The sequence below is a fragment of the Centrocercus urophasianus genome, unplaced genomic scaffold, assembly GCF_019232065.1.
Source record: "Centrocercus urophasianus isolate 14NV4802_14NV808 unplaced genomic scaffold, USGS_Curo_1.0 seq_28, whole genome shotgun sequence".
NCBI lineage: Eukaryota > Metazoa > Chordata > Aves > Galliformes > Phasianidae > Centrocercus > Centrocercus urophasianus.
Window position 1 is genome coordinate 12443433 of NW_024884844.1, and position 25524 is coordinate 12468956.

The 25524-nt window shown below is 42.7% G+C and overlaps 2 protein-coding genes across 4 annotated transcripts in view; one reads left to right on the plus strand and one right to left on the minus strand.

The window, feature by feature from the left end:
* The window catches only part of ACVR2A (activin A receptor type 2A), a 55228-nt gene extending 45317 nt beyond the window's left edge, over positions 1–9911 (plus strand). The window contains exons 6-11 of the mRNA XM_042827452.1: positions 635–778; positions 1966–2111; positions 2560–2674; positions 3921–4059; positions 5377–5507; positions 6422–9911. Coding sequence (XP_042683386.1) covers positions 635–778; positions 1966–2111; positions 2560–2674; positions 3921–4059; positions 5377–5507; positions 6422–6616 — 870 coding nt within the window. The 3' untranslated portion in view covers positions 6617–9911. The remainder of the gene's footprint in view (positions 1–634; positions 779–1965; positions 2112–2559; positions 2675–3920; positions 4060–5376; positions 5508–6421) is intronic.
* Positions 8138–25524, minus strand: ORC4 (origin recognition complex subunit 4). Of its 3 annotated transcripts, none has more exons than XM_042827454.1 (15): positions 25448–25524; positions 25051–25122; positions 23353–23429; positions 22457–22547; positions 20474–20549; positions 19997–20082; positions 18293–18341; positions 17645–17796; positions 15918–16091; positions 15551–15637; positions 14052–14160; positions 12772–12867; positions 12623–12690; positions 11410–11640; positions 8138–8581 (listed from the first exon to the last, which is right to left on the minus strand). In XM_042827454.1, exons 2-14 carry the CDS (start codon positions 25105–25107, stop codon positions 11452–11454), a joined length of 1311 nt encoding a protein of 436 aa, XP_042683388.1. In that variant the 5' UTR covers positions 25108–25122; positions 25448–25524; the 3' UTR covers positions 8138–8581; positions 11410–11451. The 3 variants fall into 3 exon arrangements, with proteins under 3 accessions (XP_042683388.1, XP_042683389.1, XP_042683387.1); XM_042827455.1 differs by lacking the exon at positions 8138–8581 and having other exon boundaries at positions 11337–11514; positions 11587–11640; XM_042827453.1 differs by lacking the exon at positions 8138–8581 and having other exon boundaries at positions 11337–11640.

Here is a 25524-nt window from a genome sequence, read left to right on the forward strand (position 1 = left end):
CAAGTACCCTCTGAAAGCCACGTTTAGAACAGGTTGTGCTCACAACAGTAAGAGCAAATTTACATAGAGTCCAGGACTGTCACATACAGTGACACAGGGTAGATGGTACCTCACTTACAAACAGCCACTGCTGCTACCTGGAGCTTTGTGAAGACTTGCAGAGTGCAGACTGTAATCCAGATCTACAGCTTTCTGTGTTTCCATGATTCCTGTATCTGATAGCTGGTGTTGTTTTCAGATGATACAACATACTTAATTTTTCAGACAATTTTCCACTGTGCTGAACATGTAATATATGTGAAGAAAGACCATTTTTCTGTTTTTGTAAATGCTGAGTAGTTTGTAGAACCAGTAGCATTTCTAAATATTTAATACTGAATACTGTATCTAAACTTCTGTCATTTTAAAGTAATTACTCTCATAATGCTGACAGTGTACACTGTGCTTTTACCACTCTTTCCAATAGGTAATAAACCCTGATTTGATTACAAATAAAACAAAACCAACAGGTTTTCATCATAATGACAGACCACTTAGCAGTGCATGGGCAACTACAGGAGGAAATATCTTACACAGGGCCTCTGACTGTGGTATTAACTTGGTGTTTGGTGTTGGTTTTGCTTGTTGTTTAAAGGACAAACAGTCGTGGCAGAACGAATATGAAATTTACAGCCTACCTGGAATGAAGCACGACAATATCTTACAGTTCATCGGTGCAGAGAAACGAGGCACCAGCATTGATGTGGATCTCTGGTTAATTACAGCATTTCACGAAAAGGTTTGTTGCAAATACGACCTTCAGGTAGTTGAACAAAATGTAAATAGCTTTCACTTACCGTTAACTTCTGCTGGATACGGATTGATTTCAGTTTCTTCTCAGCTAGCTGATACAGTTGTCGTCAGGCTGTGCTTAATAAAGAAGTTGGCTTACAAAACATAGAGAAAACTGTTCTGCCTTTGTGCTTCTCACAGCGTGTTCAGTTTTGCATGGCCCTCATCTAAATTTGCCTGAATTAAGTAGAACTCCGTCTCGTGGAGATTGTGTTGCAATGTTATCAGTTCTGGCATTTTTGTCCCATTCATGCCTCTTCTTTAATTGCTGAGAAGATTAAAACTATCAACTGCTTGCAGACCTTCACAGGCAGTGGGTGACGCCAAACTGATTTGCCTTTCCAAAAGGATACTGCTGTCGTTTTGGTTTTGTCCGAGAGTTTATCTGAGATGACTCTGGAAAATACAAAAATATATCTATTTTTAAAATGTAGTTTCTACGCTTTGACAGCATTCAGTCCCTTCTTCCCTTTTCTGTTGGCTTTTCCCATGTGACACTGTGACATATCAAGCTGGAGTGTAAATCCATAGTAAATCCAGGAGCACGTGGGGGGAAGTGGAAGTGAGTTTGAGAAGTGCTTTCTATTGACTAGATTTTGCTTTACAGTCTCTCTCTATTCAGAGTATGTACTTGCATGTTGGATTCACAGTCATTAGTCCCAAGAGAAAAGAGACACTATCAGTTAAAGGGCTCGGAGGGTGCGTCCACAGTTGAGCACATTCCTGAAGGTGAATCTAACCTGCAGTTTCCTGTGGCTGGAAGGCCATAAACCGCCCTAAAAAAGCTTTTTTGGGTTGTCTTCTTCGTAAAGAACTTAATTGTGTAAGCTCCTATTTCTGCTATGTGCAGATTGTTGGCATGTGTGCCACGAACTTGAGTTGACTTCTGCTGCCCAGTTATCGAAGTGACACATGGGCACATCTCCATTCTATTCACAAAGATGATGCAGAGGTTAATTTCTCGTTGTAGTTTGAGCCGGCGGTAGAAACGTGTGTGCAATGATAGATTTATCAGAAAACAGGAAGGCAGATAAGCATAGCATGGTATTTTAGGATGCAGGCTATGTAGAGATTTTCCTTACGGCTTGATGGGAGTGAAATTTATCTTAGCGTTGTTCTTTTTTTGCCACACAGGGTTCATTAACTGACTTCCTCAAGGCTAACGTGGTATCCTGGAACGAGCTGTGTCACATTGCTCAGACCATGGCTCGAGGCTTGGCTTATCTCCACGAGGATATTCCAGGGCTAAAGGATGGACATAAACCCGCCATCTCACACAGGTACGGTGCTGTGAGGGATTTGCAGCTGATGGTTAATGTTTAACCTGGAGCCAATGGACGTGAAATATGGATGGATACAAAGTACTCAGAAATTACTGTGATAACTTCCTTCTGTAGATATCAGGAGCCTAATAAGGAAAATCTGCCCGGCCTAAGCAGAAAGCTTGATGTTTTATAGAGGGCAGCAGGGTGATTGCAATTAATGTGACTGCTTTTACACAGTCACTGAAGTATCCTATGCAGTATATAAAATAACTGACAGTACAGCTTTTGAAACAACTTACACACTTCTGTGTGTATCTGTAAGTAATACTGAGTGCCTTCAGATGGAAACATGCTGTAAGTGATGGTTCTGTGTGGTATTTCTTAATACTATGTATGTATATGTATACCACTTCATATGATATTTCATGTTCTGGATTTCTAATTCTTTTCTTTAACTTGAAAGGGACATCAAGAGCAAGAATGTGCTGCTGAAAAACAACCTTACAGCCTGCATTGCTGATTTTGGTCTAGCTTTAAAGTTTGAGGCTGGAAAATCTGCAGGAGATACACATGGACAGGTAAAGATGGATTGTTTACAGGAACAACACAACTGTAACCGGGTGTGAACAGAAATTGATAGTGTGTGCATTCTTCATGTGAAGGATGCTGTATCATCAGCTCCATTTGACCTTTAAGAGAGATGGCAATTCTGATCTTCTTCTCACAGAATCAGTTAATGTTACTCAGTGCTGTAGGTAATTAAATATGACAGCTTTTTGTCCCCTGCCCATCTCACTGCTCGCCCCTTTCCTCCCATTTCACACTGATGGGCAGCTCAGCTCCACCTCACCATTCTCTCACTTCCCTGCTTTGAAAGCACAGGGGGAGAAAATACAAGAGATAAAGGCTTGTGGGTTGAGATGAGCACAGGGAGATCCCTCACCAACTCCCATCACGGGCAAAACAGATGCAGCACAGGGAGATGAGTTTATTGCCTGTCCCTCTGCTATGAATTCAGTGCTTACCATGCAGCAGGGAACTGGCTTTGTGTCGTGTACTTCTTAAATAACAAGCTTGAGCCTGGAGCATTTTGGTTTCTGAAAAACTAAATTTACTCCGTTTGAGGCAGAATTTCAGTTTAGGGATAAAAATAAAATCCTTATGTTAGGATTATAAAACCTCAGTAGCACCGTTTAAGAGAAACGTATCTATTATTGTGGAGGCTGAATGTTCAGACATGGTGAAAGCTCTGATTTATTCAGTGACATAATTGCATCTGTTGGTTGTGGGCAGAATGAAGGGGTAGCCCCAGAGTTTCCATTTAACATCCAGATTTGCATGAATGTCTCCATATAACTTTCTAGGTTTAAACTGGTTTTCCTTTGGTATTGTTAATTCTGTTGGGGGGAGAGGCATAAGCAAGTTCTACATCTTTATGTGCAACTGTAATAATTCTCAAAGAATGTATCCAGAATATCAAAAAATGAGTGGCCTTCCTGCAACCTGAAAGGGAATAAGGAACAGTTTTAGCAAGTACATTGAATTATTTGTAGAAATCTGTTATTTGAAATTATATTCACACTGTCCTGCTTCATAAATATCCCTTGTAGGGCCAAGTTTAAAAAAGAAGCACAAAAACATTTCCTCTTATTCCAGAAGAATAAGATTTAGTTGTAAGCCAAGATAGCCATGGCTGGTTTGAATCTCGGACAAAAGTTAGTGCTGCTCTACACTATTTTTATAATAAACACCATCTCAATAAAATGTTTATAGTGGGCACATTGGTTCTGAGTGTACAATTTTGTTATGTCTGTGTCTCTCCAGGTTGGCACACGAAGGTATATGGCTCCTGAGGTCCTAGAAGGTGCTATAAACTTCCAAAGGGATGCGTTTTTGAGAATAGACATGTATGCCATGGGCCTGGTCCTCTGGGAGCTGGCATCACGCTGCACTGCCTCAGATGGTGAGCAAAATACCCGATTGCAATGCTTTATTAAATGGGAAGAAAAAGGAAGGTAGGTTATATGCATGCAACAACATGCATTAAGGATGGTAGTGAGCAAAGGAATGAGAAATGAAGAAGATTCTGCTGCTGATTTAACTGTAGGTGTGAGTGAGACACTGCTGTGGAAGCTCAGTGCCTCCCTGCCCAGTCCTTCTCTTTGTTGGCACTGGTGTGATGTGAGTTTTAATGGGTGTCAGGAATTGCTGATAGCTCAGAGACTGAAAACGTGGCTGTGCCAGCAGTGTGCAGCATGGGCTGTTAGCTGGGAGTCTGTCACAGCTGTGTGTTTTTCCATGAAGCAAACTGTTCAGTTTTTAAGCTATCAAGAAAAGATTTCCAGTGCTGTATTTCAATACGAACGGTTCTCTTCGATTGTATAAGCAGACAAGTTCTCACAGTGTCCAGCATTAATGCAGGACAAGATGAAAGATGAGGCTCAAAATATCTGGGGACAGTTCAATTTGGAGTGAAGTCTTTAATGAAACTAACTATGAAAGCTCTGCTTGAGCTTCTGCTACCATTTGTCATAAGAGTTCTCCTGGACCGCTCACTGCAGCTGGAAAACATCCATTGCAAAGCCAGGGTGTAGTGGAGATCTGAGATGAGCGTGAGGCCGCTCAGTGCTTTTCTGCTCCGAATACTCCTTGCAGAGTGGGAGCCACGAGGGAGGCTTTTGCCCTTTTAAAGATGTTAAGCTGTTTACTAACGGGATCGATGCGCTCTCGGAGGCAGACCCACATTCCGTATTGATTTCTCTTGCCTCCTTGTACTGTAAAACATACGTACCTAAATCTTACTAGGAGTGTGTTGTAGATCTCTCTGGCAGGTGTGGTTATTATTCCAGAAAGTGAGGGAGATGTGAAAGGAAAGCAGCCTTCCCAAGTCACAGCTGTGTGCAGCTCTGCACTCACAGCTGCTCTTTCTGTCTCTGAACTGCCTTGTTTTCTACAGGTACCTGGAGTGCTCACTGAGCCTCGCTGGGCTCTGTGCTGTGCTTCTCTGTTCATCTTCCTCTTCCTCCTTTCCCTGTGTACCCCGTGTGTGGCTGCCACAGGTGGGAGAGCAAAGGCTGTGAGCTGTCAGCGAGGGGCTGAGCTGCTGTGAGCTGTCAGCGAGGGGCTGAGCTGCTGCTCGCCTGGCGCAGTGTGAGCCTTAGCAGCACCAGAAGTGAAACTACGCCGTAAGCCTCTGATGGGCTACATTTCTGACACAGAAATCTGCTTTCCTTTAAGCAGAACTTGTGGTTTAGCTATCTGTTTGTTTGTTTGTCTCCAGGCCCTGTAGATGAATACATGTTGCCATTTGAAGAAGAAATTGGCCAGCATCCTTCCCTTGAAGACATGCAGGAAGTTGTGGTTCATAAAAAGAAGAGACCTGTTCTAAGAGAGTGTTGGCAAAAGCATTCTGTAAGTAGTTCTTTCTGGTGCTGTATTTCAAGTATGAACAATTCTCTTAAATTTTATAAGTAGACAAGTTTTTATGGTGTCCAGCATAAGTACTGCACCAGGTTCTGCTGTGCTTTGAATTTCAGGTAGTGTTAATCCTGGGTGGCGTTCACACGGTTGTCTTGTAAGGAAGAATTTAAGCATAGTCAAACTTAAATGAACGCCATAAAGAAGTTCCCTCTCATCTTGAGTGAATTGAAAGTACTTTTTTTTGGTTAAAGAAAAGATTCTTTGGTTTTATGTCTGAAATGAAATCATGCATGATAAAAGTAAACGTAAGAAATAATAATCTTGATTTCCTCCACGAAAGCTCCAAGCAGTGCATGCAGTAACACAGGGTGAGCAGTGTCATGTGGGAAATTCAGGGGGCTGTGAGGGAAGAGTAACTTCTTGAGTTGGCTTTGGGCCGGAGACTCGCACTGATGCTGCTGTGCATTCCTTGCACTGTTTTGATTGGTTTTGTTTTGCTTTGTTTTCAAAAAAAAATGGGTTACTGGAAACAATAGATGACAGTGTCTGCAAAGCAAATGTGTGCGCTGCCATCTGCTCCCTGTAATCAGCACACTGCTGTGCTAGCTGGAGAGAAACGAGCTGCTGCGGGTGCAGATCCCCTTCTGTACCGTTTGGTTTCACGTTGTCCCTGCGTAGCTTCACCTCTTGAGTGCGAGACCTTACGAAGTTCCGCAACGACTGCCAGCAGATGGCAGCGTCGGGCACAAAATAAACAAGGTGTAAAGGCCCACGACGTGCTGGCTTTGGAGACAAATTTGGCCACGGGGATAAAACGAGGCAGATGTATCTTAGGCCGCAGCCCCCTGCACGGAGCTTGCTGAGCTCGAGGCACGCTCCCTCACCCTGCCTCTGTTTGCCCGCAGGGAATGGCGATGCTCTGTGAGACCATCGAGGAGTGCTGGGATCACGACGCAGAAGCCAGGCTGTCGGCGGGGTGCGTAGAAGAACGCATTATTCAGATGCAAAAACTAACTAACATTATAACGACAGAGGACATTGTGACTGTGGTCACAATGGTGACAAATGTTGACTTTCCTCCCAAAGAATCCAGTCTATGATAGTTGCACTGGTCACGTCACTGACCAACGGGACTCTCGACTGGAGCTGCTAAAGCTAACGGGACTGCTGTCGTCGTTGTGTTCTGTGTGAAGCGACCGCGGGGTCTCTGGGAGCATCTTCAGGAGGTGTTTCCCTTTCTGCTCCCCCTCCTCCTCCCACACACGAATCCATGAGACTCTCTGCATTCCCTGCTGACGCCGGAAGGACGCGTGATGAGGTGGCAGTGTGCTGCTCAGGGCCTGGAACGAAGAGCGGACCTGGATGGGCTAACGGAGCGTTTTAAAAACTGACATCAGATTTCTTAATACCTGTCAGAAGAGACTAATTCCTTAAATGAACTACTGTTATTTTTTTTAAATCAAACATTTCATTTCAGATTTAAAAAGAAAAAAAAAAAAAAAAAGAAAAAAAAGGGTAACTTGTTTTTATTGCATTTGCTGTTGTTTATAAAGATGACTATTGTAATGCCAATATGACACAGCTTGTGAATGTTTAGTGTGCTGCTGTTCGGTGTACATAAACAAAAGTAATCAAGTGGGATATAGCAAAGAGGCTTCCAAGTATTACTTAACCTCCCTCAACAAGGTATACCTCAGTTCCACCTCTGCTAAATTATGAGATTGACAACACTAACAAAATTGGAATAATAAATTGATCCGTGTTTTGTAAATGATGTATTTCAAATTCACTGTGTTATTTAAAAAGGGTAAGCTATGCTTCATGCCAACAGTAAATGGCCATTCCTAAAGCAGTGTTTTTAGCCTTTTTCTTGTACTAGCTTGTTGTGTATAAAAAAAAAAAAAGTGCTGTTTATTGAAACGACCTTTTCCTCCCTGTTTTAGTTTGAAGCTTTTTCTCTTACCTCTGTTTCCCAGAGTATCTCATACATTTATTTAATGGAATACTATTTAGGTTTGCTGTGTCTGAGGAATAGTTGAAAGCTTAAGCATGACTTTTTTAATTTTCTGTGAGCTGTGACACTGGAAAGCTCTGAGATCTTAGACTTTTTTTATTTTATTTTAAAGAGAAGTTCCTTTTCCTATTTATGTTTGTGACGAGGTCTGCCTAGCGTGTTCTCTGTCTCACTAAACAGGATGCAGTGGCTTCTGTGTCTCTGTTTCAGGATCACCTCAGGAAGCTCAGTTACCCCAAATTCCTTCCTCTCTGCTTTGAGATTTGCATCTTCGCTCTACTTCAAGTTGGTGCCATCTTATCAGCGTACTGCTTGCTGTCTGTGATACACGGGCTTCTCCAACCCCAACTGAAACCACCGCCACACTTTTCAGATGCTAAACACTTACAGATGTCAGGGATAATTTAGTCACAGTGTAACTTAAATATGCAACGACAAATCAGAGGTAACGAATGCCGCTGTCCGTGCCGCAGACCGGCAGAAACGTAGGGAAGAACAGTGAAATTGCTTTTCACAACTCCAATGTTATTTTTGAGTTTCAGAAGTCATGCCTTACGTGTAAATTATAAATGGACTGGTAGATAGGTGCCAAAGTGCTTCTCAGAAGTACTGCTCCACCAGGTTTATTGGGTCCTTTACACAGAGTACAATAAATGTGTTACACCTCTGGATTACAGAACTGATGTCAGCCAGTGCTGTGCTGTGTGTTTTTATCACCGCGTGTTTGTTATCACACCGAGCATTGGAGGGCTTTGGAAATTAGCTTGTAATGTTACAGTTAGGGGCTCACTGTGAACGTTACCTTGGAAGATTGGTCTGTACAGCCCCAAGGTGCTGTTCTACAGGGACTTCATCTCTGGCAAAAGTAATGGAGGTTACAGCAAACAGGACGTAGGTCAGTGTGCTCTCAGCAGGGAGGGAAGGCAGGGCTTGGTGCTGCTCTGTGCTGCACACCCTGTGCTGTGTCACACTGCTGCTCGGCCTTCTGCTGAGGTTCCACGTGGCTCAGAAGGGTTGCTGCTACTGCAGGGTGCAGCTCCGTGGTGTTCAGCTGGGTCATAAAAAGAGAAAAGAAGCTGCTTGTGGCCACTTGAATTGACGTTTTCATTTTGCTTCCATTTTTACTCCATGGATGCCATCTTCTGCACTCAGCAGGGCATAAACAGAGCTGCTGAGTTCTGAACAAATAAGGATCCATTTGTATTTTGCTAAAAACCTTTGTGCTCCCATTGAGTTTCAACCCGTTTCCCAGCAGAAGTAGAATAAATATAGGCCAAATTCTCAAGCAAAGAGTGGTCCTGTCCAAAACACACAGCACTTTTGTGTTGTCCTCTAGGCTTCAGCCACTGCAGGGTCTGGCAGCGGAGAGCTGCACCCCTGCACATGCTGAGCTTTGCCCCAGGAAACCAAGATTGCTTTTCTTCGTGTTTTAAAACTGCATTGGGGTATATCTGAGCTTTATATATATATCTGAGCTACTCTGAATTTCCTGATTTGCAACAGCATATTTCAGTGCAGCTGTGAAAAAAGATATTCACAGTACAAATGCTTTCCAATTGGGTCGGGTACAGCTGCTCTCGCAGGGCAACTCCGGTTAACTTCTGGTTCACTGCTGGAGCATTAAACGTGCAAGCTGAGAAATGTCAGAGCCAGCATTTTTGGAGCATAAATGCAAGCAGGATGCAGCGAGGTCGATGCAGTGGAAGCATTTCAGCATTACCCACGTGCAGTCAGTGCCTGCTGTCCCTGTGTTCTTTAGGAACAAACGCGTGGCTGAGCGCTGCAAAGCTCCCCGGTACCTCAGCTCCTGAGGAGAAGTCAGTCCAAAGACCAACATTGGTGCATTCACTACAACACAACCAGCCAGGAAGACGGCCAGGAAGCTCCTGGTCATGTTGGCACTGGCCAGAAAGAACAGGGCCCTCACTCTGCTCTTTTTCCAGCTTCTCGTTTGTAGCCTTTTTTAATACGACGCCGTTTATTAGGAACACTTGGTACAAAATGCAGAAAGCTGTGATGTGGGTTCATGGGCAAAACGATTCAAGTAGCATCCGTGATGGAACATCTTTTACCTCAGATACTCAACCAGCAGTACTTTTTTTTTTTTAATTATTATTTTAAGTGCAGTTTCAGTCCATACACTATTCGTTACCTCTCAAGACTTTGGTAAGCAATTATTTTAACTTTACTCTTTGTATTTGTCAGTGTTTTGGGCACAGGTTGTTGTACTACTGTCAGATGTGCTTGCTGTTTTTCTGCAAGTACGAAAAACAAACCCTCCCCTCCCGATAAAGTGATTGTTAAATATTGTACAAATACAAATGTATGCTCTTTTTCCCCTATTCCCCCAAAAGTTAAAATAAAAAATGTGACTACTACGACTCGCAGATGCTTTTTTTGCTTGTTTTGAGTTTGTGACACCTAAAGAGGAGAAACAGCTATTTCTCTACTTCTGCAGTCATTTCCCCAGCAGTTCTGCAGGAGCTGCTGTTGCTCAGCAGCACTCAGGTGCCCCCAGCAGCACTGCGCAGCACAGGAGGGGGGTTGGAAGGGTTTGCAGGTAATTGAGCTCAAACTCTGAAAACATTCAGCTTCATCAGCCCAGCCTTTAGGCTGGAGATATCTACCATCCTATTCTATTTTCTTTCCCCAGCCTGCTGTATTGCAACTGTACATCTGGTCCTAAGTGGCACTAGACTGAAGTCAGACTTGGCTTTCTGTGAAATTGTAAATCACTTTCAGCATAGATCAGATACGTGGGTTCAAGACCACTAAATAAAGCCACTTCCACCTGCACAGAGGAGCTCTAACACAGCCTTAATGGGCAGTGTTGTGGAAACGGTGACCTCGTCCAGAAGTACAGCATTGCAGTTTGCAGCACAGGTGCAGATCTCCCCCAGCACTGGGATAGCTCTCCTCCTGGCATTGCCGTCCTGTTCTGGACCAAGGTTCTCAGATTTCCCACCCTGACCCTCAGCAGCAGGGGTCTGAGCAAAGGTAGAAGAGAGAAGCTGCTCCAAGCAACCCTTCTCCATCCCCATGCGCAGTCCTGCAGTCCCCAGCCTTCTGCTCCTGTCCCCACTCTTTCCTTCCAAAGGACATAAGAGGAGGGGCAGATAGCTGACACCAGGCTTTACAAATCAGCTCATAAATGGCAGCTTTGAATTATGCTCACTGGACTGCAGAATGAACCAGCTGTTGTTGCTGATTAAATACTTCTCTTTCTGTAAATTTTCTTCTGCTTAAAAAACCTTGCAACCAATTTCACTTGGTTTCCATTGCATCCTGATAGTCTCACGTACGTTGCCTAAGCCACCACTTGGAGGAACCACATCACTGTCATGACTCCTGCTAAATATTTTGCTGCCTTTCAAAGCACCGCTGTGTCCTGTAAGATGCACAGACAACACCTTCGAAAGTAAGGCAGCAGAGGAGGAAAGCAGCAGGACAGAGAGTGGGTGGGTAAGAGAGGCAGCTTCACATAAAAACACCACTTAGCAGATGAAGCTGGCTGTGAGTGAAGGTTTGACCTGACAAAGTTGTATTGCAGATGGATCAGAACCTACAGCCTGAAAGCCACAACATCTGCTGCAGTTTGCCACTGAGCTGAAGCAGTCTTAATCTGAGGTGAAGAAACTCAGAAGAGCAACTGCTTTGATCTCTACAAAGTAAAAATAGTGAGGAAAAGGGTTTAGCTCAGCTCAGTGCTTTTAAGGCCTTCGAATTCATTGCTATTACATGCTCGTAGGACCGTGGTTCTTCAAAATTAAAAGAAATGCAAAAACAACTGGCCAAGCACAGCAAAGAAACCTCCTTGCAAAAGTTTATTCATCTGACCCCCGGATTGGGGGTGTGACATCCTGCAGAGACTGCAGTTACCTCCACATGTCCTGATGCAGTGTGCTGTGAGGTTCCAGACGTTCACAACCAGCTCAGCGACGACGCTGCCCACTGCTTGACGTCTGTGGGGCAGTTGGGATACGCCTGCAAAGCATCCATGATTTGGTTGTTGTCCAAAAGCAGCTCCATTAAGAGGTACTCTCGCTGAGAACGCACCGACGGCCTTTCTATGGGCTTCACTAATTCCAGCTGCAGTAAGTGTTCAAATGCCTGAAAGCAAACCAAAAAAAGATGAGAATGAAGACAACATCGCTCTGAGCCGCGCTGGTTTGAATGACACACGAGATGCTGTTTTAATAGAAGCCTGTGATGTGCTACAGCAACAGACAGACATTAAACACCAGCTCTGTTCTGCCCTATGCCCATTTTGGTAGACAGCGAGCCACAAGAGATGAATAGAATAATAGTATTTTCTAAGAAAAGCATACTTTAAATCTTTTGTATACACTATCAAACTCAGCTTAGAAGTGACAAGATCAGAGCAGCTTTGGACTGCTGGTTGCAGAGTTAAGTTCATGAACTGAACACACCTGCACAGCCACGTGTTGGGCTGCTGCCCTACAGAGATGCCACCCAGAGCCCAGCCTGAGCCCAGCCAAATGCCAGAACAGAGCAACAGCCCAACGAGCACCAGGTAACCAAAGTGACATTTGTCAGTTTGCGCTTCTGATTGTAGTTGGTTGGAGGCAAATACTGTCCTCCTACACCACACACTGACTCAGAACTCCACTCAGACCTATTCGGAAGCAGACCAAGAAAAACAGGTTTCTGATGTGGTAACATTAGATTCAGTTTGGGAAACACTACCAAACAGCAGAAACAAACAAGCAAGCTGAGGACAGCAACGCATCCACACGCACACACAAATGCCTCCTGTGGGAGCACGAGCCACCTGTGCTAACACTCATTTCTGCCGGCCACCACACTTAAATCGATGGTGCTCATTTGAGAACCGAAGAACCCACAGCGCGCCGCACTCACATTTGAGCGCCTGCCGGATCGCAGCGGGCAGAGACCAGCAGAGGGCAGTGCAGCACCGAGAGCACGAAGCGGGGCTGCGGCTGCTCCCAGCACGGCTCTGCCGGCACGGCCTCCAGCTCCGCCTCAGCGCGGTGGGTGACCGCCTGCCCTGCCCGCGCACCTGCAAAAAACGCATCTAAATTCTTCAGAAAAACGTACGTCTCGGGTTTACCTTCATAACGACGGGCTTTTCGAAGTTGTACATGCAGTGTGCCTTCCTTTGGATGAACTTCTGAAATTCTGCAGAGGTGAGAGGCAGGAAAAGTTACTTGGGGTGAAGCCAGAGATTTATTGTATGTAGAACTGATGCATTGCTCTCACCATTGTAAACCATCTGGAAGTTAAATGGCTCTCCTTCATAAACCTCATTTAAGTGTTTCATAGCTATAATTAGGCAGATTTCCAGGACAGACAAACCTAGAGGGAAAGACAAGACCTCTAAGTATTTTTCTTAAGCTTATCTGAAATGCAAGCAGTTCATATGCAATTTTAAATACTTTTTGTAAGCTGTAGGCTTCACATATTTGTGGTTTTTATCTTCCTAATTGTAATGCAATTCCAGAATGGGGAAGCTAGATAAAGCAGAGCATTAGTTCTCCAGATATTTGAAATGAGAATGTTAAGAAGCTGTTTGTCAAAACCCCAGAAGTTTAACTATAACAAAAAATCATTATAGCAGACAACAGATGTCCAGGCTGGATGTGGCTCTGGGCAGCCTGGTCTGCTGGTTGGTGACCCTGCACATAGCAGGGGGTTGAAATAAGATGATCACTGTGGTCCTGTTCAACCCAGGCCATTCTGTGATTCTGTGATACAGCATGACAAAGAATTTTGGGCAGCATCAAATCCATCTACATGCTGCTGTACAGCATGTCACAAAATGAGAGTTTGAAGGGGTTACTTGCCATGCAGAGCTAAAGAAGCAATGCAGTGAAATGCTAACAGGACACTGGGATTCACAGGGCCAAGCAAACCAAAGCCTGCAACTTCCAGGAGCCAAGAAGCAGCAGTGGGATAAAAGCAGTTCCTCCTGTAAAAGCATTTGGGCTCTGTACCCTCAGCAGCTGTTTCTTTCTTTTCACTGTTTGCACAAATCTTCAAATGTTTACCAAAGAAAACTTCAGCATGTTGCTCCACACATCAGGAAGGGAACTCCTGGATGTTCAGGTCCAAGCAGCACTACCTGCAGGGTTTTTTTCATTCAGACTCCCACCATCACCAGCACAGAAGGTGTTTTCCCTTCTGTCATCGCCATGGGACAGAAGTGCCACCCCTGCCCACACTACCAGCACTTTCTTTGGCACTGAGAGCCATCAGACACACCGTAGTGGGGCACTGGCCAAGCTCCCCATGCAGTAATTACACAAATCCTTCACTGTATAACTGAATTTCTGGTTTATTCAACACTGTTGCATCCACACACAGATGTAAGAAGGCAGATAAGTGGGGAGCAGCCCTATAGGTAGATGTATTCCCCGACCCAGCCATGCCCTCAGGGATCAGCATGTTACACAGCAGCCCTTACATCAGAAGAATCTCAAGGATGGACTGAATGCTTGCTGTACTATTAAACACACAGACAAAAAAGGCCTGAGCTTTACCATGGACAATATTTGCTTTCGAGTCCATCCTGTACTGCTTGCTTGCCTCCTGAAGATCTGAAGCGGTGATAAGAGGGTGACGAACAGTAACATTACTTAGAGCAAGCATCTAAAAATAAAACAGAAGGCATTTTTCATTTAATCACTAATTACCAGGCACACTTTCTACTCAGAGATGGAATGCAGAAGAACACATTTCCCCTGGAGTCACCTACTGGGAACAGTCATGAATAAACCCTACACACACAGTATGCTCATACAAAAAGCCTGTAAATAGCTGGTAGCAACATCTATGTTTTGCCAGGAAGGTTTTCCAGGCTCAAAACTTTAAAGCCTCCTCACCAGAGGACATAAACACTCATTAGCTTGTTTATATTAATTTCGATGGATTAGCATACTTCAGTGGTTGCTGCAAGAAATTACTTACAGCTATTTCAAACAGACTTCTGCATGCAGAGCTACTTGTGTCACTGCTAGGAAAGCATCTGATGGCAGCTCATGGTTTACAGGAGGCAGGGTACCAACCAAGGGCATCTAATAAGCATTCCCACTGAGTCACAACTTGAATCATTCAGTCTTCCACTGGCTGTCACAGAATGCCAGTTTTGACCAAACTGGAGTTAATAAACACACAGCTGCCTGACCTCTTTCACCACCACTCCTTCAAAGCTATGGATTATCCAGGACCTTCATACAGCAGCAGGTACAAGCACCGAGCTTCACTTGCTTTCTTTAGCAGTCCAATATTCATTGAGATAGAAAAGCTGGCTTTCAGTGACTGCCTCCTCCTTTTGCATGTCTGTGCAATGAAAAAATGCCTGTTTTATCTACTGAATGCAGATCTTCCACTGAGATCAATCCAACACTTTCTACCACCACATACTTGTTTTTGTCCTCCTCCACTCCTTGCAGGAGTCAGTGTAACAGCCTCAAAAAGGAGCGTGATCACCCAGCTTCCAAAGGAACTGAATGAGGTTTTGGACTACACAGGCTAATAGGGATCAGCTCTGACACACCTTGGAGCTCAAAGAAAAGTTATTCCCATCAGCCATGGACTCTTTCTGGCATTCATCCATACCACACAGAAAGAAACAGGTGCTGCTAAACTCGGAATAGCTGGCAATCATGTAACTAACTCAATGAAGCAGAGGACCAGCAGAGAAGAGACTCTGACCACGCTCTGCTTTCAGCATCACAGCCAGAAGCCAACAATCCACGTATCACAGGATAAAAACTCTGAGATGGGAAAAGCTGCAAACACTATGCAGGACAGCCCAGCACAAAGCTGAAGGGAAAACCTGAGCACTTGCACACGGTGACACCTCTGCTTGGCAGGCTTTTCACACAGGCAGAAGCACGGAGATATTTTGTGGTGTTTCAATTAATGTTACCCATCTTCTGTAAGATGTTTCACATAAAGCTCTGACAGCTGCCTCGAAAACAGCTGTGGTCTTCACAGCTGATGTTTATTCAGGGAGATACTGTACCCAAATACATACCAGCAGGAAATGGAGCGAACGCAGGTCTTTGCTGTAGTGAAAGAGGTTCTGCAGTACATCGTGAACAGCTTTGTCTTCTGATAGAAGCTACAAAAGAAGTGGTATTTTCGTCATCTCAGCACGTTACTTGTTAGCTAACCATCACACAGAGCTCAGCCTCCACTGCCAATGCAGTTCTTCATGTGTAACCTGAACTTTTTGGTCTTCTGTGCTACGCTTCTGTGTCCACACTTCAGCAAAGATTGTCTACTGCAATTTGATTTAACTCATAAGATATCATATAATGAAAGGAAATACTGATCTAAGACAAAAAGATCTTATTGTACAATTTGTTTTACTGAAGCCAAACATCAAGAGCTTTAGATACCTGAACGTTGCTATTCCATTTCTGTGCAAAAGCCTTGTCAGGAAAGTCAGCAGGAAGAGAAAGCTGCTCCTTGAATATCCTAATGTACTGCTTAAAAGTAAAGGAATTCATCAAGTAGATCTGTCGGTGAGAGAACCTCGATTTCACTCTCTTCTCCAAGAGCTCCAGAATATCCTTGTAAAAATAATTATTATTATTATTTAGTGCATTCTTTGTTGCAGTGGAAGAGACAATTAAAAACCCACCCAAGTGAATTCTCAGACTTCAGGCGTTCCTTTGCTAGTTACTGTCACTGACATGCCTTGAAGTGCCTAAGAATTTGCCATTCACCCAAACCACGTGGTGCCCTACATCACACACAGTAATTAGTTGCTAGGAGACGAGGCAAATTTCTGCACAGATGCTGCAAATATTTCAGTTCCTTAAGCCTGAGCTCGAGACTTTGCAGCCCCTCATGGCTGAGAGAAGCTGTGTGCTTGGCAGGTACGGCAGCTGGCAGCTCACGTGCCTTCTGTCAGCCTGAACAGATCCAGCTACAAAAATGCTGAGAGCCAATACGTATCTTCCTGGGCTGCCACACAGAGCTCAGCACGGCTGCCATCAAGTTGGTGGCTGAACGTAATGCAGAAAATCTTATTTTTCTCAGAGCTGATAGCAATAGATTAGCATCAGAAGCAAGCTGTGTTTCCTCCACTTGGAGCAACGCAGTCCTGTTCCCCACACCGTCTGCTGGGGCAGAACTATTACTGTTTCTTGCAATTTTTCCCTTCTCCCTTTTACTTGCAACAAAACCAGCTTTCAGAACATCAGAATCCCTCACCAGAAAGCGTGCTAAGAGTCAACAGAGCACCAATAGTGAAAAAAACTGGGCCTACAGGACACACACAACAAGCAGTTGAAAAGCTAAGCAGCAGTGGCTATCACAACCACAACAGCTTCCAAATGCAGATTCAAAAGCAGGGCAATATTGGGTTCTAAACTACAAGTGATGGAGAAGCCTGACTTGGACAATGGAGCAAAAAAAAGGACTGTAATTTAATATATCAATTATTAACCATTCTATTAAGTTGTAGCAGTTTGCTCAGTTAAATACCACCCAAGCCCAATCAACCTCAGATCCAGGCTTCAATTAAAGATTTAATGATTATTGCTCATTAATCCCTTTGCAACCAATAGAGCTTACTAAGAAAAACAGTATGATTTTAAGTATCATCTTCCAGTGTTAGCAGTAATTACTTCACAGTACACACACATAGCTGTCCTCATTTCCCCGCAGTGTCATTGTAAAAATCACAACAAGTTTAATAAGGGTTTAAAATCCATGTTCAACATGCCAGTTACAGCAGAAGCACCCCACTGAACTGTTTCCTTTTCAAAAACCTGAAGATAAAATAAAATCCCTTTTGCTCAGAATAACAATTTAAATATGAGCCAATCCTCATCAAAAAGTGACCAAGAGTGAATGAAATCATAATGCAAAACGGCCACATGGATAAACACAGCTCTTCTGTGGTAACATAGGACAACAGCCCCTTCTCTCTTCAGAGACACAAACCTGCTTCCTGAACAGGAAAAGTGAGGGTTCCCACCTTTTCGGTTGGCTGTGTTTGTGTCAGTGTCAGTTTCAATCCAAAAGTCACTGAGAAAGTCTCAGTGAATTAAGGAACGTGTCAGAGAGCACTGCAACTAAGAAAAGAGCTGAACATTTTTGAGGTGCAAGTTCTTACCTGCCTGCATGTGAGTCCAATAACGGTTACTGGAGTCTGTGCTGACTGGGATACATCAAACAGGTTGTACAGAAGCGTCTGGTTCTTGTGATGCACAAACAAGTCAAATTCATCCAGCACAAACAGGACTGGGCAGCTGCTGGTTCTGTCTCCTGTGATAACAAGTTACAAAATGAGCGTGGTTGCATCACTGTCACTTCCATTTCTACACCTTTGCTTCCCATCTCCTGCTCTTAATTACGTGCAGACTTACTTTCAGCTATTTCCCTGAGCCCTGTTCCTACATGTGTTCCTACATCACTGAAAAGACACACAGACAGACTGGTAAGTTTTATGCTATTTTGCCAAACATCATTTCTGGGTGCAAGGGACAAATTTCGATGGCTATTTTGTAGAAACACCATTTTTAATGGGTTCAGTCAGAACAAAAGAATCTACCCTTCATAGCTGACCCTCGCATGTAAATCTTTATGGCACCATTTAAGCCTATGTTTGTTTGGTATTACGCATTTTTTACATTATTTTGTAACCACAACATTCTTGGGCCTCCTTACAAAGCTTCTACAAGACAATGAAGAAACAGCTGCACGCTTTCCAGTCAAGTGACAAACAAGCACACAGTTCCAGGACGGGGCTGGCACTGCTTACCTTTCCTTAAAGCTTCAAGGAGAAACACAAGATTTTCTGCAAAACTGCCCTATACAGAGGAAAAAAGTTTCACAGTCATTTTGCAGCATCCTTGTCAGAATTCTATAAGCTGAGACGCATAGACAAGCTCACTTCCTCCTAAAACTGTGATAACAAAACCAGTCCACATTTGAAAAGCTACAGTGTTACTTCATGGTGTATAATCAGAACTCTTGCAGCAGAGGAAACTGATTGTTCCACGCCGACAGCAGATCTCTGGCAAATCCAAACAAATTCCCTCAGCCTTAAATCAGTGATACAGGATGTGTGTACTAAGTTCAACTTACAAATAGCATTTTCTTGTCTTAAATAGCCACTGCACACCCAATTCTCTACTTACACATACACAACACCCATCCCCTAACAGGTACCACTGAAAACCAGCAGACTCCCACTTTTTCGCTTGCAACCTTATGAGATCAAACATTCCCAGCAGAAAACAGTAAACTGCTATGACAATTCTTCTTCAGTCACTACTTCTGTGCCAACAAGAATGCAAGATGGAAATGAATTCTAAATGAAGACCACCAGCCCTATTGAAGAACACAGAAAAGCCAGTTTCTGTGTTCAGAGTTTCCTCTTTGAAGGCGAGCTGCAGAACCTCAGGAAAGGTCTCTGTGGACACAACAAGGACATTCCTGCAAATCAGTCTGTTTGGAATTAGAAAGCGGTGAGTTTGAAGAAGTATTCCACAATAAGCTGAAGGGAAATAGTAGGGTAATTAAACATATTGAAGCTTAGTTTTATCTGTAGATTTTACTTTTGGTAGTGGAGCTGTAGACCTTGAAAGGTTCTTCTAGTTTTCTGATGAAAAGTGAACACTTAATGGCCATGCTGAAACTGAGCACTTGCCATTTCCTTTTATGTCTGCAGCTACATTTAAGAAGACTTTAGCTCGCTGTCGTCCATTCTATGAACCCAAAATAATTTGGGATAAGCAGAAAAGCAAAGGCAAGCCTAGGAAGCAAGCATTTGCAAAAGATGATAGTGTGACTACAGAGCATTGTCCATCTTGTACTCCAGCCTGCCCAGTCCTCTGGAGCACCTTAGTTAATTAATCTCTGTGTTCCTGACTTCAGTGCTCGTGTAAGAAGGTTTCCCACCTTTGGGAAGAACGTCAATAGAAGCAAATATTAAAAGAAAGTCTATGCAAAATGAGAGCTCCAAGAAGGCAGCAAACTGGATAGATATCCACAGACATTAGAGAAGGTTTCAAACTTACTAAAGATGGTGCTTTTGGGCCAGTTAATTTGCTTACTGTTTGTCTTGAGATGTTATAAAACTGATGTTTCCAAAATTCTCTTATCCTCTGAACACAGCTTCTTTGGAACAATGAATATTCATTTCGTACAGAGGATTCAGCTAAGTCTTTCCTCCATTTATTTATTTTAAGCTGAAGTGAACGTTTCCTGAAGAGCTCTCCAAAACTAGCCATGTTCAGCACTTCTATAGAACAGGTTTTTAGGCATGCATGAAGTGTCTGTAAACCAGGGTCATTAGAGCTAAAGGCTGCTACATCCCTTAAACCAAGCCAGCCCCCTGTAATCTTGCTAATGAACATTCAAAGCCCATTTGTTCTCAACAAGCTGCATTCTACAAAGCTAGCTTTCTAGGCAAGGATTTGAGAGGGAGATAAGCAAAGAATATAATAAAGCTGATACTCACAAAAACTTTATCCCCAACCACATTTTCCAGGTGCAGCTGCCTGGTGATTTCTTTCAAGGCCACTTTATCATTTGTCTGCAAAAGCCCTGAAAGAAAACGACTGCTTGTGAAGAACTGGTGGCTCTCCCTCATTCCAAGCAGCCATGCCTACAGCCACTAGAAACGTACCCAGAAGCTTCTCTCACTTTCAAGCCTTACAAAGGCAGGCCTTTGTAAAAATACAGACAAGATGGTAATTTTCCATATATAATACAAAGTTACTTCAAATAACTTGCTCCCAGCTGAACTGATTTCTAACGTTCTGAGAGAAAGTCAAGTTATCTACATGTACATGCAAAGGAAGGCATTCTGGAGCTAGCAGACAAGCATAGCCACGTTCAAGGGTAGACTGGAAATGTCAAAACAAAATCTCTCCTGAAGTACACATAACACACAGCAGCTGAATGCAGTGTATCTGAGGAGTGCTGCATTACTTGCCATTCAGATGAACTTCCAAGAGGTTCTCTTTCACTTGCTTCATTTCTCTGAGGTCTTTTAAGACGCGATTCAATAACTAGGAAAAAAGACACAAAAATTCTTTATTGCAAGATTAGCATATTAACTGTAACAAATATCTACAAATTGGTTTTCCTAGACAGCCAACAGTATGTGCAGTTTCATTAGGTGACAAAACTTTATGAGTGTTTTCAGAAGTGTTAAAGGGAAAACTTCACATTCACTTCATGACATATTAATGCTCCATAAGCAGATGCTGTTTATTCTGGATAACCCCTTATCCAACAACCCCAGCTGAACCTTCAAAGCCAAGCAAATTTTAAAAATATATTTTCTGCACAGCGAGAACACTTGTTGCTTAACTAACAAATTCACAGATCTAAGAAAGTAATCATCAATTCTACTTAAAACGTAGCAAGAAGCACAAAAGTGGAAGAATCCTTATTTATTATGGGTTTATTGGCTCTTTTTCTCCTTCCCTTCATAGTATTTTGGCAATCATCCTTCTTTCAAAGCACTGTGGGTAAAGAAAGAAGGCAACAGCAGATTGTTTTCGAAATACAAACCAAGAAATCTATCAACAAATTGGTAGAATGATTTCAAGTATCAGCTGTATCACGAGCGTGTTTTACCACCTATTCAAGTATTTATATTCAACTGTACTTAAAACATGGAAGGCTTAGCTTTAGCTCTTGGGAAGAGTTCCAAAGTTAACCTCAGGCATATCTTTCAGTAAAAACTAACCTATTTATCAAATCACATACTGGTGCAAACATAAAACAAATGCTTACATAATAGGATGCTTTGGTTAGATGCCATTGCTTCACGTGCCTCAATTTAAAAATTCCTTAAATACACAAAACCCACACTTACTGCAAGCAAAACACATCACGTCCTAACATAAATAATGTTCTGTACCCTTGTAACTTAGATAACAGTGTTATCTGACACATTTAAAATAGGATTAAGATGCATTACCATTCTCTAAATAGAAATATGTACAAGTGTACAAATCTGCCCTTGTGTGGGAACTGCTGAGTCACAGCCTGAACCACTGATGGAGCACCTGGGGAAAGGAGCAGGCAGCCCTGGGAGCTCAGGTGAAAGCAATTCATGTGTGAGACAGGAGGGGGTGCAGCCTGGCTCCTTAGACCTCATTTAAGGGCTGACTGCCACAGGGAAGGATCTTTTTCTGGATGTTCTTCCTTGATGAAGCTTTCCCCTGTGAACCTGGAATCTTCTGATAAAGGTGAGCAATCTTTTTCCCTTTCTTTATGGCACCTTTCTATAGTGCTGGTCCTTCTGTCAACACGCTTTTTCCATTGCCCTGATTTGTCCCTCTGCTGTAACTCTTTAGTGTTTGCCTTTAGTTTTTGGATACCTGTTCAGTAATTGTTACAGATGCCTGATAGTAACAGCAGGTGAACTTTTGAGGGACTTATCAAATAAAACCTGGCTTCAATTGCAAAGATGAACACTTCCATGGCAAGCACTATAGCAGAAGTGTAAGTAACAGGAAAAATGCTGAAAGGCTCTATGGAACCTGGTAGAGACACAGAAGGGTTCTGAAACCATGCATTCTTCTGCAAGTCATCATGAAGATACATAGGTACATGGTTTTGTTAGGTGCAGATGAAGCAGCTGGATTTTTTGTTGTTGTTGCTATAGTTGTTTTTATGAAATTACTATAAACTCAGCATTTGGAACACTTCAAATATTTGGTTGTTTTTTTTTTTTTTTTTTTTTCAGGAAAACTATTTCTCCATATAGAATTTCTCCACTCAATAGAATTAGTTCACAGTAAATCCTAGAATGCTTTCTTGTTCTGCATAAACAACCAGGAGTTCTCTCCTTAAAAGCAGGCACAGAGATACAAACAAGCTCCAAAAGCTCTCATGATTTCAGTGAGATCACCTCCTCCATGCTTTATTAAACTGTGTGCTAACTTGTAATTTGTGCCCATACCGCAGTCTTTCCTGATCCACGGGGTCCAATAATGAGGGCAGAATTACTTTCTCCATGAACTGCAGTTTGCTTCAGCAGTTCCAGCAGATGCCTGTGATGTAAACAGCAATACAGTGAGCTTCAGATCAGGCAACATTCACTGCAATTAGGGGAAATTCAAAGAATCTTTCAAACAGAAGAAAAAACTCTGCATTTCAACTTCCTTTCAGCACGTACACTCCAAAATGTAATAGGAGTACAAAAGCTGAGTGACTTGACCTCTTAAAATACTTTGAGATATTGAATCATGTGGAAGAGTATCACTAATTTACAAAGTTCTACAGTTCTCTACCATCAAAGCACAAACTTTAAAAAAAAATAATCAATTCTATCAAGAAAAGATCACTTTCTGTGACTCCAGTATAGCACGTGAATATATTGACCAGTCTTCTTTCTTCAAGGAAAATCTTGACACCAATAAAACAACTAATAATCTACTGGAATATTACTGATTTTTTTACAATCTTGATTTTTGTGCTGAATCTTTGCTCAAAGCTTATGAATGATAACAGCAACACCAATCATCGTGTTTGTATTCCATAACCACCCAAAGAAACAAAGTAAATTTGTAAATTTTCTTCAGAGAAACTGGTCACTTAATATCACATCCAAAGTACTGAAAAAAAAACCTGTTTCCAATTCACAAATACTTACAGATATATAAACTTAATAAGCTTTTAATTCAATTAGAATGTTCACAGTGCATGCATACTTTCAAAGAAGTTGTCATGGACTGGCTGTTGAAAATGTATTCACTTTTGCCTGCATTTGACACCTAACTATGGTGAAGATTTTAGCTGATTATGTTTCTACTGTGGCTGAGGTAGGAATTACTTATGATTTCAGTGGTTACTCACTTGTATTGCTGATCCATCCCAAACAATTTTCCCACAGCATGATGGTGACACAGTCTTTCACGTAGCATTTTTTGCACCTAGAGATATAACACAAGACTGAGAAATAACACTTGGTACTTCAAACACCTGACTGTACCAGTAATGTAATTGATGTAGTAAATAATAGCAAAATATGCATGCTGCTGTTCTACATGTAAGTTTTAGCTGTCCTCCATGGTAGAGGAGTAAGAATTAAGTTGCCATAAGCAGAATATTCAACAGGAAAAATATATCTGGCAACAGCCATGTCAGTCTTCAGTTCCTTCTATTCCAATTTCTTCACTCCCAAAGGGCTGCTACACATCACCAAAATTAGCTCACTAATTCATAATTCTAACTTCCTACATAACATAGGCCTGAAAACATTTGCCAGCAGACTTTAAAAAAGTAATCCACTAATCTATCTCTGGTCAGACTTGCACTAAATAGACTTTTTGCACCACTGGTAACAGCACTGCTGCCTACAGTATCTGGTGGTTATAAAACAACAAATGTATCATCTTTCAAGATTTAATTCAGATTCACTGCTCCTAAAAATTGAGGGAGGAGAAGGGTAGGAGAAAAACTGAAGCTATATGTTGCACAGAACAGAATGAAATTGTAAGCACCAGAATGACTATTGAATAAAGATCTAAAGTCTTTCAAATTTGTAAATATCTGTATTTTGACCATTTGTTGGGATGTATTTAATGGGATAACTTCAGAAATATATCTGCATTGCCCTGTTTTCCACTTCAAAAACCTGTTGTTTGGAACTCTATCTTCAACTTTCAAATGTCCAAACCTCAGCATCACAGCATGTTTTTTCTACCACCTGGCCAGCAGCACACAAACTGGTGCATCCCAGTTTTTAAAAGCTGGCAGGACTCTATGCCACTACTTCTCCATCTCTGATATAAGCAGTTGAGAAAAACCTGCATGCTGCCATCACTTCATATTGCCTGAAAATCAATTTGAATGCTGTGGGGAACCTGCTTAGCAGGGGGGTTGGATTTGATGATCTCTAATAGTCCCTTTCAGCCCCTACAATTTTGCAATTCTGTAATGCTCGTGTTCTGTTTGTGTCATAGCAAAGATTTTTAGAGATTAAGTTGCAAACTGCCAGTGAACTATTACTCCTTTTAAAAAAATCACATTTCAGCATCAGGCCTTTTAAGTGAATGTCCATCTGACCTAACAGTTACCTGTATCATTATCACACATGTCTCTGCTGTCCCATTCTCTCAATCTGAGTTGGGTTGATCTTGCCCAACCCACCTGTTTTTTTTTCACCTACATTCTTCAGTTGCATCTCTTAGCTGAATCCTTTCTCATTTTTGCAAAATCTAAGAAATGACAACAAAGCCTGCAGTTGACTCCCACACAAATCAATACTGAGCAAGCACTATATGCCAAATACTTCACGTTTCTCCCATTCTAGGCAGTAGTCAAGCTGTGCTTGCCTGCCTGATTTTTCAGACGCTGTTTTCTCTGCTGAAGTCATACTGACTTCATTTCCAGATTTATTCTGTTCCAATGACCCCCTGTGAACAGCCATCCATTCATAAGTGAAAAGGTTTTCGTGCTAGGAAGGGCTAGTCAGAAATTACAGAATTACAGGGATGGCAGAGGATAGAAAGCTTTCATGACTCAAAGCTGGCTAATCACGGTGTTACCGACCTGCGAGATGCATTCCCCATCTGTACCGCCGCTCTCCTTTAACTTCCGTTTATTCATTGCAGAAGATTATATCTTTAAATAAGAAAGACAATACAATTGTAACTATTTGGAAAAGGAATTAATTTAGCATATGTTAATCGAAAACAGCATTTTGAGACGCTGGCGGGCTCTGTTTAACCAGAGCAGCAGGACGTTCACCCTCAGGTGACCTGTGCTAACAGACACCCAGCATCCAGGAGGGCCGAAATCCGCGCCGCAGTTTCACGGTGACCCCCGCATCCCGCAGCCATCCCTCGGAAATCCGCCCGCAGAGAGCTGCCCGGCGCTGAGGGGTCCCTGAAAAGCCCTTGACAGAAGACAGGAGCCTCGCAGCCCGCCCCGCTCCTCAGCCCCTCACCTGAGGTGACGCCGTCAACCGCCGCCCTCTAGCGCGCGCGCGCGCCCCTCCCGCTCTATTCCCAGCAGCGCCTGCGC

What these genes read in the sequence shown, in the direction of transcription:
- ORC4 (XM_042827454.1), bottom strand. Translation starts at nt 25,107, where the DNA reads ATGAATAAACGGAAGTTAAAGGAGAGCGGCGGTACAGATGGGGAATGC. An exon ending in AATGGAATAGCAACGTTCAG is followed by an intron (nt 15,638 to 15,917) that starts GTATCTAAAGCT and finishes CTTCTTTTGTAG; the next exon opens with CTTCTATCAGAAGACAAAGC. An exon ending in AAAAGCCCGTCGTTATGAAG is followed by an intron (nt 11,641 to 12,622) that starts GTAAACCCGAGA and finishes GTTTGCTTTCAG; the next exon opens with GCATTTGAACACTTACTGCA.